This window comes from Ursus americanus, chromosome X (assembly GCF_024610735.1).
Source record: "Ursus americanus isolate L20-20 chromosome X, mUrsAme1.1.p, whole genome shotgun sequence".
NCBI lineage: Eukaryota > Metazoa > Chordata > Mammalia > Carnivora > Ursidae > Ursus > Ursus americanus.
Window position 1 is genome coordinate 30,456,746 of NC_142164.1, and position 14,470 is coordinate 30,471,215.

The window sequence follows — 14,470 nt, forward strand, 5'->3', positions numbered from 1 at the left end:
ATTGAGTTATGGGCTGGCAGGCGAGCCTCCAGGAAGATCCACAGCACGAATCCCCACGACCAATGTCCTCAACGTTGCAAGTGTCCACTCGAATGGCTGCACTTCAGTGCTTTTTCATCGAGAGCATTAGGTTATTCATTAGAAACGACTTTCTTTGAAAGAATGGCTTTCCTAGCTAATGAATTAGTAATTATTCATGTCACGAAATTGCGTATTTGCAAATGTTCGCTTTTCGACAACTCAGAATACTGTTTATATGTAAGCAAAGTGTAATCAACACCTGCTTGCATGTTGAATTAGAGAAGTGGGTTTCTAGTAACTGGACATTCTTTAATACATATATATATATATATATATAGACTTATATATTCTTTATAAATTCTTTTCTTTACATACACATTATTCATATACATGAATATACATAGATATATTCCCCTCTTGCCCCATAAATGGTTTGGCATTGAGGTAAGAAAACTAGAGATGACTGCTTTAATCATGTAAACACGGTCTTAACAGAATTACCGTTCTTGTTGGTTTCTCCTATTAGACTCCCTCAAGCTCCTGACACAGACGAAGCACTTGATGTTTGCTAAATGAGCTAACCCTCAGTGCAGTAACAGGACAGACTGTAAAACTGCTTTAGGAAAATGCTAAGCCTCTGAAAACAAGGCAGGAAGTGGTCTACAGAAAAATGCCACAGCTTACTTATTAAATAAAAATGGCTATGTACGTCATCAAATCCCAAATGATTTTATTAGAGGGACAGATAATTTAATCTAATATTAAAAGGATAGTGTGGGTGGGGGGAAAGGGGCTCACCTAAGTAATGTTAGAAAACAGTGTTGTGACCAGGAACCATGACACCAAAGATAAAGGACTATATGTAAAAACTGTACTCCTGTTGGTAAAGTTTCTCATGGGGGTATGGGTTACCAATTCTATAACTGCTGAATGTGTTATGCTGGGATTGAACAAATACATAAATGGATAGTAAATGGTGGGAGCCAGGTTTCTCGCTGTTGGAGGAGGTTACTAATAAGCAAGAAGAGGAAACTAGAATGACCTATGTATTAATGGATTAGTCACAGACATTATAAGAACTCACATTTAATTAAATATTGATAGTTACATAGAAGTATTTATAATTTGTACATACAGATATTGGCATACACACATTTATTTCTTTGCTCTGCCAGCTGAGAAAGCCTAAGAGAAATGACACCTGGTAGCAATGAGCACATCTACCACCCAGACTTGGTTTCTAATACCCTTCTCCGATAAAAGGAACCAGGGCTTCTTGATTAAATGGCTGGGGCAGGAAATATATAAGATGAGCCTGAAGCATCTTGGAGTGACAAAAAGTAAGGAAATGCTCAAAAAAAAAAAAAAAAAGGATGTCACTTGGACACAGAAGCAACCTTGAATGAATTCTTAATCGTTGAACAACAAAATAATACAGTATTGGTTTATGACTCAAAGCATAAAATACTCACAAGCCCATGGTAACGTTAATAAAGGTTCGAGTTAAAAACTAAATACATAAATAAATAGAGGGAGAAGAGACCTGTCTCCCACACATAACAATGCCAAATAAGTTGCAGAGCTACTTGCCCCTCGAGGAGGTGGGCCTTAACTCCTCTCCACCCTTTGAGTTTGGGCTGTGCTTAAGTGATTCATTTCCAAAGAACAGATTTATAGAAAGAAAGAAAGAATTGAGTCTATAGTGGAGAAACATGACAAATACTACCTCAGCCAGGTGATAAGTCATGTTGATAGTATGTATCCTTAATGTGACATAATGAAAAGAGCAATTTACCTCTGCGGTTTTCCTCCCAAAGTCCATAAACCCAGTCAAATCACGAGAAAAACATCAGACAAACCCAAACCCAGAGACGTTCAACAAAATACTTGAGCAGTACTTCTCGAAACTGTTGTGGTTATCAAAAGCATGAAAAATCTGAAAACCCGTAATGGCTAAGAGGCGCCTAAGGAGACCTGACAAGCACATGTAATATCATATCCTGGATGAGATCCCAGAACAGAAAAAGGACATTAGGTTAAAAACTAGTGAAATCTGAATAAAGCATACAGTTTAGTTAGTAGTAATGTACTAATGTTGGTTTTTTAATGTGAAAAATGTACCACGGTGAGACGTTAACAACAGAGAAAGTGGTACAGATCGGTGAACTCTTTGCAAGCTTTCCTGAAAATCTTAAACTATTTTTTTTAAAGATTTATTTATTTGAGGGTGGGGGGAAGGGGCAGAGAGAGAGAATCCCCAGCAGACTCCACGCTGAGCGCAGGGGAGCCTGATGCAGGGCTCGATCCCACGACCCCAAGGATCGCGACTTGAGCCAAAATCAAGTCAGGCGCTTACCCGACTGACCACCCTGGCACCACCCTTAATGTTCTAAAATAAAATGTTTGTTTAAATTAAAAAAGCATAATATGACTAAATGCAATATGGTATTCTGTATTGGATCTTAGAACTGAAAAAGGACACTAGTGGGAAAACTGGTGCAGTTTGAATAGTCTGGACTTAATAGTAATGCACCAGGGTTGGTTTCTCAGTTTTGACTAATGCACAGTGCTAATGTTAAGATGTTAATGTTAGGGGAAACTGAGAAAGGAGTATATGGGAATTCTGAATTCTGTATTTTCTTTGCAACTTTTTTGGTAAATCTAAAGTTATTCCAAAATAAAAATTTTATTTAAAAAAATGTGATGCAGGGTATGAGCCAACTATCTGCTTGGACCACCCTAGCTAACTTACATGATGGTATTTGATTTGTTTGGGACTCTGCAATAGATCTTTCCCTTCACGTCTACATTCCCACCTCCTTCGACCCTGCTGCCATCAACATGTATTTCATGTGCATGAATCTATACTAGAAAAATGGCTGTGGTTAACAAGGGGAGCCTGGGATCCCCAGGAGCGTAGATGACTCAAATCTAGAGAACAAAACAGAACAAAACAAAACAGGCAAAGCTTCAGAGCTGAAAGGAATAGGAGAGCAGGTGTGGGGAGGGGTCTATTAACCTGGAGTTAGCTCAAAGCAGAAGACAGTTAAGATTTTGGGGGGAAATAAGACAAAGATTTCAGGCTGGGAGGAGAGGACCAGAGACCAGGGAAAATATTGCCATGGAGGCTACTCCATTTTCTCTGCCTTACCTCCCGCTTACTTATAAACTCTGTTACCCATATTATCCTTGCTGCTGGTAATATTAGATGAACAAAGATTGGCCTGAGATCAAGTGGCTGCCACGAATTACTAGGAGGGTAGAACAGACAGGGGTTAGGGTGAGAAGGGGCATTTCTAGGGCCACAGCCACAAGACAGTTCCAAGCCTCTTACTTGTTTCTGTGGGCATCTTCTCCGCCAGATTGTGAGCTCTTCTGGCACAGGAATGTTGCCTTATTCTTCTCTAGTCCCAGCAGCGCTCTGTATATAGTAGGTGTTCAGTAAACATCTGCTTAATGAATAAGGAAGTCAGAGAGCTAGAAACCAGTAAAATTGGGAATGTTTTTCTTTTAAAAAGTTATGGGGAAACATTAAATCCCAAATGTCTTTACCTTGAATCCCCATAGTAATTGAGGTTATTTAAAAATATTCTAACCCTTGGAAAAGGCAGTTTTTCTTTAATTAAAAATAACTGAAATGCTTAAAAAAATATTCTGATGATTTTTTTCACGAGTGGGGATATCTGGCCTCTGATTCTCAAAATTACACAACTGAAATCAGGATTTGAGGGATAATACATTGTTAAACATATATTTCAAAGAATAAAGTCACTGCCCACCTATACCATTTGAAGATCAGAGAAAGTGGCATGCTAAATTATGTTGAGTCATTAATATTTTAATTCCAATTAAGGTAAATGAGAGAGAGAGAGAGAAAAAAAGTTCAAAATGACTTTTCAAAGAGCTGTTAATACAATGTTTTAAACTTGTTCATCTAGTGCCATACCAGGTTCATGATGAAATTTTCGTAGAAGGAGAAATTGGGAAAATAAGAGAATATGGTTACTTTTCCCCCCCCACAGCTAGGTTTATTCACTTTAATAGATTGTTCACTGCTCTAAGGTGGTAAGATTGTACTTAACTTTTTTTAATTAAAATGTTCTCTTTTCTGAAGAGGTGATGGTAGATGGCAAAAAAAAAATGTTGGTGCCTTATGTCAATCCTTTTAGGCTATTCACCCCTGAAATCTCAAATTTTTAGAAAGCACTTCCATATACTTTTTTACAGGGGAAGAGGGCACCCAGGGATTTGGGAAAGGCAGTGAGAAATGTACACTTGTTGAGAACACCTACTTGCTAGGCACCAAACTTTATACATACATGATTTCTCAGTAAATCTTTGTAATTTCAGTTAGGTGTTCTCATAAATAAGGAAAAGGAAATTAATATAGGATAAATAACTTATCCAAGGAATGTACTAACAGAGGGAGCCAAATCTAAGTTTATCTCATTCTATAATCTGTGGTCTTTCCTCCACACCACTTATTATAGTGAGTTTCTAATACTCATTTTAGGGAGAAATATGAATCAGTTTTTCTTAGTATACATCTTGATTCTATGTTTTCAAATTCAGTTTCTGACTTGTAAATCTGCAGTGTATTTATATGGTGCTAGCAAACATTTTAAAAACTAAACTTAGAAATGTTAGTATTATTCTCTCAAACTTGCATCCCAACTATTTTTTGCCTTTTTGTTCCAGAAACTGCATAAACCCTATCAGGAAATATTCATATGGCAATGCCCCAATTATCTACAATTGAGATGATTAGCACCACAGCAGACTAAAGTCTTCAGGCAGAAATCAGTGAAAACCAAGCTGCCTCAAAGAGCTAAAGACATCAAATTCTCCAAAACACGAGATCAATCCACTTGGCAGCCATATCTTGAGACTAAAGAAAGGGACTGGTTACAGAGCCAATGGATAACAACTCCATGTGTCAGGTAGAGTACAGAAGGGCGGGCAGAGAGGGGAGACAGCACAGCACTCGCAAGAGGAGGAAAGCAGCAGAGGGGTGAAACCAAGGCAAACAATATGTAATGAACTAGAATATCCAGAACACTCCAAGACCATGCTGATTAATAAGGATATGATCATGGCTTCCCAGCTTCTCACTCAGATATTGAAAACAAATGCAGTAAAGAACACATAAGCATTTACATGAACTCTAAGAATTAGAAAAAAATTTTTTCGTAAAGGTATGCATTTTGTAAAGGTATGGCTAATGCATTATAACTTAGGGGTCCAAAATCTGGTCGTCTTTTTTTTTTTTTATCTTTCATAACCAATTTTTACTATTTTTTATAATAATTTTTTATTATGTTAGTCACCATACAGTACATCCCTAGTTTTTGATGTAATGTTCCATGATTCATTACTTGCGTATAACGTATAACACCCAGCGTACCATGCAATATGTGCCCTCCTTACTACCCATCACCGGCCTATCCCAATCCCCCATCCTCCTCCCCTCTAAAGCCCTCAGGTCTTCTGCCTGCTAAAAATCAAGGTATAAAATAAGACTTTGTTTTTCTTACATTCCTCAGTTTACCAAAGTCATTTTGAAAATAAAGCCACATACATAAGTGTTTGGCGACCAACTTTTAATAATACATATTTAATTTTCAGAAACATATGCTAACCATCAACAACATGATCAGGGTTCCATTGCCCCAGATGTTATTTCATTGGTACATTATATCAATATTTACAAAGGCTTTCAAATTCAACAACACAAAACAAAACAGCTTAATTTTTAAAACTACAATGCTTTAAAAAAATGTAAACAGTTCATTTTTACATTATTGTAAAAAAGAAGACTCACTCCTTAATGTGGCTTAATTTTTTTAAGTGAGCAAAGCCTGGTGCTCATGGATAAAGAATGAAAAGAATTCTTTACATAGAAACATTGTGCTCCAGTGTGGCAAAAAAAAAGAAGAAAAAGAAAAAGAAGAAAGAAAAATTAAATATATACATACAAAGAAAAGAATCTTAAGTCCACAATTTAGACCACAAAAAAAAAAATCTTGTCCCCAAATTGAGAAATTTATAAAAACCATTTACACATGGTTGTTGACCTACTGAAAACCTGTATAACATTTTCAAAACAGTAACTCAGCCACTACCACTTTTCTGAAAAATGAAGTTTTGTGCAAAAGAACATGTTTAAGCTAGAAATAAGACTCCCCCCTCCCCGTAAGAGGCCAAAAGGGCCACTGAAATAATTTAACTCTGTTAGATTTAGTGCATGTAACCAAAAGGCACACACATGGGATTAATATATTAATATATTTTCATGCAGAAACCTGTGCATGTTCACAATTATATAACAAAAACACAAATATAACAAAACATAAAGCCTAATGTTTGGCAATGTTATTCTAGCCACATTTCTGTCTAGTCTATCAGTCCAGAGTTTATAGATCATTAACACTGCCGCTCAAAAAATATATTATATTTGAACAACTTCCAATAAAAATTAAACACCAAAAAAAAGGATGTTAGCTTGAAACACTATAATATACTTTTTTCAGTTGATACATATAGAAACTTACTGATATGTTTATTTTAAATGTCATTTCAAATTAAGATACATTTTTCCTTTTGTTAATAAACACTTTGATTGCTCCAGTGAAGTCAGCAGAAAGAAGAACTTCTGTATTATCTGTCTTCATAATACCTTAAAAGCATAAAAGAAAGTTTTTAGTTTAATATAAAGCCTGCTGTTATAAGTGTCACATGTCCATGACCCCACACCTTTTCCCCACATTTTCAGTCTATTTTTCCCCCAAGATTTTTGGTTTTTTAGGTAATCTTTACACCAAAAGTGGGCTCAAACTCACAACTCCAAGATCAAGAGTTGCATGTTCCTCTAATTGAGCCAGCCAGGTGCCCCTCAGTCTCTTTTTTCCAGCTTGCTCCTGTAATCCTTTCATTCTCCTGTACTCTCCTCCTCTCTGAGGCTCAATTGCACTTACTGGGTCTTACCCAGTCTTTCCCTGGCTTGAGGAGATTACAGTCCCTTGGGGCCTGGATGCCTGGATTTACACCCAAGCAGCCTAGGCCTCTAATCTGCCCAATGCTTCACTTCATGGCAAGAGGCTAGCACGTTATTGAGCCCCAGGACTAGCATGCTGGCAGAATGGGATCAGCTGGGCCAAGTGTGTTGCTATCAGGGGTCTCTAATGGGGTTGACAGTAAGGTTCACTGTCCAGCAGACACACTGAAATTGCCATGAAATGAAGTACACATGATGGCTCTGTGAATGCTGACAGCAACTCTTTGCCTCTATGGTTTGTACTGAAGAACTATGTAGCTATGCTGAATGGCGAAATGCCTACCTCTTATATTTAAAAAAGCATTTAACAAACAAAATTCATAACTCTATTATGCAGAGGCAAAAATGGTAGGTTTATGAACGACTGATTAGTAAGGAAGAAAATAATCCAAACTTAAACTGGAAACTTGGGTACAGAATGAGTTAGGACAAAATGGCTTCATTTAGATTTGTTGAAAACATATCCTAAGCCTGTGAACATTGCTTCCACCCTCTGGCCTATCTCAACCTTGTGCTGTGTAGCAGTAGGCAGCAAAGGACCTGAGACAGGAGATAATGAGAAAGGCCAGAGAAGAACATAATTCATCCTGTACAGACAAACGCTTTATGAGACACGACGATAATGAAGGCGTCCCCTACGCAGCAGACACTTCATATATTCTCTTTAATTCCTATCACAACCTTAGAAACTAGGGATTATCACTCTTTCACACATGAGGAAAACTGAAGCATAAATTGCCAACTACGTCAGAAATAGAGAGGGCAATCAGATAGATTTTATGATCTCATACCACAGTTCTCAGAGTTTTCTTTTTACATTTTACCTCGATAGGTACAAAACAGCAAACACAAATCTGAGTATAATCTATTAAAAGTTGTGCCTTTTTAAAAAGAACCCAGTGAGTCAATTGAGCCTTGTTAATATGGTGCAGGTTTTTTTTTAAAGATTTTATTTATTTATTTGACAGAGAGATAGCCAGCGAGAGAGGGAACACAAGCAGGGGGAGTGGGAGAGGAAGAAGCAGGCTCCCAGCGGAGGAGCCCAATGTGGGACTCGATCCCAGAGCACCGGGATCACGCCCTGAGCCGAAGGCAGACGCTTAACGACTGCACCACCCAGGCGCCCCTAATATGATGCAGTTTTGAAAAAAATTTTTAAGAAGTACTTTTTCATCTTTCCTCAAGTTGTTTTAAAAATTAGAATTTTCAGAGGCACCTGGGTGGCTCAATTGGTTAAGCGTCCAACTCTCGATTTCAGCTCAGGTCATGATCTCAGGGTTGTGAGACTGAGCCCTGTGTTGGGGCTCTGTGCTCGGCGTGGAGTCTCCTTGGGATTCTCTCTCTCCCTCTGCCCCTCCCCCCAGTTCGCACTCTCTCTAAAAAGAAAAAATACTTAAAAAAAAAAGGGCCAGAATTTTCAGTGAAATGGTTAGGGGAGATGTACAGAGTATAAAAAGATATCACTGGGAGAAAAAAAAAACCCAAATGACTTAAGTTAAAAGAGAACACTGGATCTGATTCTGAGAAAAAAAGAAAAAAGAAAAAGAAATATTTCCAAACAAGCATTTAGTAGAGGTTTAATAATGCTGACTTGGTTTATTTTTAAATCTTGTAACTGAAGGAAGTGCTAGACTGAAGTTCATCTTTGCTATCACAGACAGAAGAAATAGTGTATTTAGTGTAATGCACAGTGTAAATACTACTGCAAGGGAAATTACTTGAGATTAAATGAAATAAAAATACTCGTGAACTTTGAAGTATTCAAATACTTTTAAAAGGCCCGTTTGTACACTGTATCTTTTGTTGTGGTTTTAAAACTGTGTAAAAAGTCTAGCTGCTGTCTCTAGAGTGAAAAAGAACATTCAATAAACTATCCCGCAATTCATTTTATTTTTTTTAAAGATTTTATTTATTTGACAGAGAGCACAAGTAGGGGAAGCAGCAGGCGGTGGGAGAGGGAGAAGCAGGCTCCTCACTGAGCAGGGAGCCCGATGTGGGGCTCGATCCCAAGACCCTGGGATCAGGACCTGAGCTGAAGGTAGCGGCTTAAGTGAGCCCGCCAGGCGCCCCTGCAATTCATTTTAACAATAGATTTGTTTTCATTAATAACTAGTCCAAATTTATATGGTCTCACCATACTCTTTAAGGGCTAATAGGGACCTTCTTTTTCTTTTGAGAGGTGGTGGGGGGAGAGAGAGCGCACACATGTGAGAGCTGGGTGAGAGGATATCCAGCAGACTCTGTGCTGATCTCATGACCCTGAGATCATGACCTGAGCCAAAATCAAGAGTCAGACGCTCAACTGACTGAGCCACCCAGACACCCCTAACAGGAACCATTTTTATATAATTGGCACTCAATACTATTTTTGGTGATTTCTTTTTACTTCCTAATCTGAACATTTTCTATAACTGGAATTAATCCTCATTTCTCTAAGCATATGCTGCAAATCACAAGAAATCCCAGGCTTGTAAACAGTTACCTGAGAAGTTACAAAGCTACAAGTTTGTGGCAAGTAGAAAAGGACACTACTTCCATTTGGTTTAATTCATTTGTTCAACACATGCTTATTAGGACCAACTATATGCAGGCAAGCACTGGCATTACAACAATATATAGGACACTGTAAGACTCTGTCCTCAGAATGACAGTCTACTAGAAGAGACAGATAATAAAGAAATTTTGTATTTGTATTTCTTGTTTGCATTTCTCCAAGGGGAACAACTGCCCATTAAAAAAATAATGAACTTTTGGGGAGCCTGGGTGGCTCAGTCGGTTAAGCATCTGCCTTCAGCTTAGGTCATGATGGGATGGAGTCCTGCAGTGGGCTCCCTGCTCAGCAGGGAGTCTGCTTCTCCCTCTACCCTTCCCCCTGTTCATGATCTCTCTCTCTCTTACTTTCTCTCTCTCTCTCTCTCTCAAATAAATAAAATCTTTTAAAAATAATAATAATAATAATGGGGGCACCTGGGTGGCTCAGTCGGTGAAGCATCTGCCTTCAGCCTGGGTCATGATCCCAGGGTCCTGGGATCGAGCACGCATCAGGCTCCCTGCTCAGCAGGGAGTCTGTGTCTCCCTCTGCCTCTCCCTGCTCCCCCCGCCCCCCCGCAGCATGTGCTCTCTCTCAAATAAATAAAATCTTTGAAAAAAAAAATGAACTTTCAAAATTTTCATTTTTAATTCAAGATAAATTTAAATGAAGTAAAACTTGCCAGAAATAGGTTACTGAAATGTTTAGAAAGGGATACTCACAACAATTAAGTTGTGAACAAGAAATACTCTTCATGTACATGAAAACCTCATATCCAACGCAGGTCAATGAAGCTCTAAGTGCTGACTAGAAAAATAAAATATGAGTACTTACCAGAGGGCATGGGATCCAAAACTTCAGCATCTTCACCTTTTTCATTCCCTTCTGATTTTTCAGATTGCACATCCAAAGACAACATCAAACTTGGGTTTGGAGCAAAGATGGCTGATGTAACAACTGCATTATGTGCTGGGGAAAAAAAATTTACTTCAGGATAACTAATAAATTTGATTCTAAACATTAGGACAGAAAGTATCACATGAAAAAAATATAACAGTGTATGGTTTTGTTTTTTTTACAATAGTGTGTGTTATAAGCCAATATCTTTTAAAATTAACACGTAAGTAATTAAGAACTATTTAAAATCCAAAAATATATGCTAAAAAAATACCACATACAGGCATACCTCAGAGATATTGTAAGCTTTGTTCCAGATCATTGTAAAAAAGTGAATATTGCAATAAAGCAAGTCAAATGCATTTTTCTGTTCCCCAGTACATATATAAAAATTATGTCTATACTGTGCTGCAGTCAATTCATGTGCAACAGAACTAGGTCTACAAAAACAATGTATGCACCTTAATTAATACGAGGTATGCCTGTGCAAGTGCTAAAATTCCATGACTTCCCAAACTTAAGACAAGTACAAGTTCTTCCTTGGTATAGAAAAATCAAACAAAGCCAAATACAAAGCAAAAGCAGTTATAACTGCCAAACTGTCTCTCTGAAATAATGCCTATACAAATTTACTTGTAATACATCTCCACATTAACTGTATTCACTTAGAAGACACACAGAAGTGGGCATTTACTTACCTTTAATACCTTCCCAAAAATCATTACGGTCCCTCCTGACTGAAGTAAACTTGCTGAGGTCATGGTAAGTACTCCAAATATAAACATACTTATCTTCTGAGCCACTAACAAGGTAACTAAAATCATGGCTAAATTTGGGAAAGAAAAAAAGAAAAAAAAAAGTTTTGGGATTTTTTTTCAGGTTTCCCTCTATCCGCGCTTTCTACTTTAAAATACCTAAGCAAACACCCAAGAGAGCTTGTTGACATATAGACTCCTAGTCTCACTCCAGAGGTCCTGAACATGCAGGTCTGACATGGAGCCCAGAGGCACAAGGATTTTCATTAAAGCTCTAGATGCTGCTAGTTAACTCACACTGGGGGAAACGCCTACTTAAGAGATGAAAGAGAGAAGCAGAGCACTTCACCAATTAAATTTCTCGGTAATTACTGGGTAATTCAAGAAGAAAGGAGAACCGTTAAGAAAAGGGCTGAATGAAAGAGGGCTATAAGGAAGAAGAGGCAGTTATTTCAAGAGAGCCTCCGCACCCCAAATTAAGAATTCAAATAATAATGTTATGTAAAGGTGTATATACAGGATACTGTACTTTAGGGTGTTAAAATGCTTTATTAGCTTCAGTATCTGAAAGGATAAAGACCATGGGTGGGTGGCAGGTAAGCTTCCTCCTAGAAAGCTGACATAAAAGTACAAAAGCACAAATTCTGGAGCCGGGAGTGAGTCTTCTAATCCCAGCTCTGCAACTACCAGTGACTTTAGACAAATTACTTCATTTTCTGAGTCTTGGTTTCTTTGTCCGCAGAACAGGGACAATTCCAACTCTGTCTACTAAACAGGTGGACAAGGTAAGTACTGCATGGTGATAACATGAGCGATCAGTTATAAAAGCGCAAAGAAACTAAAAACACCCTCTAAACATAAGGCATAGATCAAAGAAAATATGGGAGTAGAGGAGAAATATTCTGATCTCTTTTGGGAATTTCTCATTGCCAATTTACCTGAAACTTGCTTTGATCTGGCTGCTACTGTTGACATAACCCTTATACTTCATGGACAGTGACAAATCTCTAAGATCATATAGTCTGATTCTGGAGTCATTCGAGGTTACCAGTATCTAAAAACAAATCAAAGGAAAAGTTGAAAATACCATCTTTTAATCTAAGTTAAGGTATAACCAAAAAGGGTATTACATACACATATACAGAGAGAATATACCTCAAAACTAGAAAAGGCTGTATTCCACATGACAGAAAATATATTCTTAAGCCAAGACAGTAAGAATTTTCAGGAGTCTACATATAGTGTGAAGAGAGATGGTTTTGAATACTTTGTACCTTATTTTCCCCGGGTAAAGGTTCAATGCCAGTAATTTTTCTTCCAACTTTGTTGCGTCCTCTGGTAGATCGGACATGTATTTGTGTGTGGTATTTCAAATGCTAAAAATAAATCACAAATTCAAAATATGAGAATTAGAAGGAACCTCAAAGATCAGCTGATCCAACTTGGAGAAGGCAGAGTAAATTCCATTATGGAATTTACACAAGATAATCATTTACCTCTGTATCATAGAAAATACACCTGCCATCATATGTCCCAATCACTGCAAATTTGCCATTCTGACAGAAATTTGCAGCTGTGATCAATTTTGTTTGACCATCTACTTCATTCCACAAAGCGACTTTTTTGTCAGGTATGTTCCAAAGGCGGAGCTTTCCATCCAATGACCCACTTAGAAAATACCTGTCATCCTAAAAATGTTGCAAAAGACAAAACTCTTATTTAACCAGATCAAGAAAAATTCATTAGCAAATCAAAACTTTTATAAAACCTATCAGAAATAATTTTTAACATATGTAGATCCCATTTATAAAATATTATTCTTCAAGCATTATTTTTTTTAAGATTCTATTTTTAAGTAATCTCTATACCCAATGTGGGGCCTGAACTCACAACCCCAAGGAGATCAAGAGTCACATGCTCTACCGACTGAGCCAGCCAGGCGCCCCCAAGCAAGCATTATTTTATTCACTAAAAATAACAATTAGAAGCTTCAGTATTCACTTTGGAAAAATGACTTTCTAATTACTTTATCATATCCTTAAACTGCTTTTCCCAAGGTATGGACGTTAATGGATAATGTGTTGGAGAATGGGAGTGTAGGAGAATGGTTCAAATAAGTTTGAGAGATTCTGGGTGACAGAAAGTTAAAGAGGATTCTCAGTTAACATGCACTCTCAATCTCCAAAAGAGGAATAAAGTAGGTAGCATTTTCCAACTTATATAACCAGGGACCTTTTTTTGGGGGTTGGGTGGGTATTGTGGTTGGGAGGGAGTTGGGAGGAACACCTAGCAGGGCTAGCACCTTCAAGGAACATGCTTTGGGAAAAACTATCCTGTAATGATAGATTTGTCTGTATCTTCCTCTGGGATCCACGTAATACTTGCATAAAAGACTAATGCCAGTTAGCCCACAGGTCCAGTTATTTTGTGGGAATTTTGATACCACGTCAGTAGGAAATCGCTTCAGTATTCAAATTCTCAATCCCAAAGCAGGGGTTTTCAACAGGGGGGCAAGTTGGCCCCACAGGGGACACCTAGCAATGTCTGGAGACATTTTTGACTGTCACAACTGGGAGTGGGATGTTACTGGCATCTAGTGGGTAGAGGACAGGAACCCTGTTAAACATTCTGCAATGCACAGGACAGACTTTATTCCCTTTACAACAAAGAATTATCCAGCTCAAAATGTCAACAGTGCCAAGAATGAGAAACCCTGCTATACACTAAACCAGGCCTACCACAAAGCTGGTCTAATTTTTTTTTATTGAGATATCATTGACAGACAATGTTATATTAGTTTCAGGTGTATAACATAAGGATTCAGTATTTGTATATGTTGCAAAAATGATCACCTAAGCTGGTCTAATTTTTGATAACATAAGAATTAAGAGTAAAATAACTGGGATGCCAAAACAAGAAGTATTCCCTTCTCTGCTTAAGACTCATTCTTACTCACCTCTGAAGCCTGTCAAGGACAACCTACGCAGAAAGGACATTTTTATGATTATGGTATAGTAGGCTCTACTTAATGACTACCAGTAGAAGAGCAGAACAAGTAAAAATACTTCATGTTGGTCTTACAATTTAGAATTTTATTTACATACATGCATACATGTGTGTATGTGTGTGTGCATGTATTATCTTCACTTTGCTATTTATTTTGTAATTCTGCTTCCTTCCTTCCAGATAACATTATTTAATAGAGTCATGGTT

General features: G+C 37.7%; 1 protein-coding gene across 2 annotated transcripts in view; it reads right to left on the reverse strand.

Annotated features, from left to right (window-relative positions):
* Positions 1–3,451: 3,451 nt before the first annotated feature.
* The window catches only part of WDR44 (WD repeat domain 44), an 84,731-nt gene continuing 73,712 nt past the window's right edge, over positions 3,452–14,470 (reverse strand). The window contains exons 15-21 of one of the 2 annotated variants that reach the window (XM_087859925.1): positions 12,754–12,945; positions 12,532–12,633; positions 12,196–12,311; positions 11,201–11,328; positions 10,440–10,574; positions 6,573–6,697; positions 3,452–3,470 (exon numbers count right to left, since the gene is read on the reverse strand). In XM_087859925.1, the coding sequence (XP_087716051.1) occupies positions 6,603–6,697; positions 10,440–10,574; positions 11,201–11,328; positions 12,196–12,311; positions 12,532–12,633; positions 12,754–12,945 (768 nt within the window). In that variant the 3' untranslated portion in view covers positions 3,452–3,470; positions 6,573–6,602. Of the gene's footprint in view, positions 3,471–5,604; positions 6,698–10,439; positions 10,575–11,200; positions 11,329–12,195; positions 12,312–12,531; positions 12,634–12,753; positions 12,946–14,470 lie in introns of those variants that run through there. The other variant, XM_045804928.2, reaches the window with a different exon arrangement.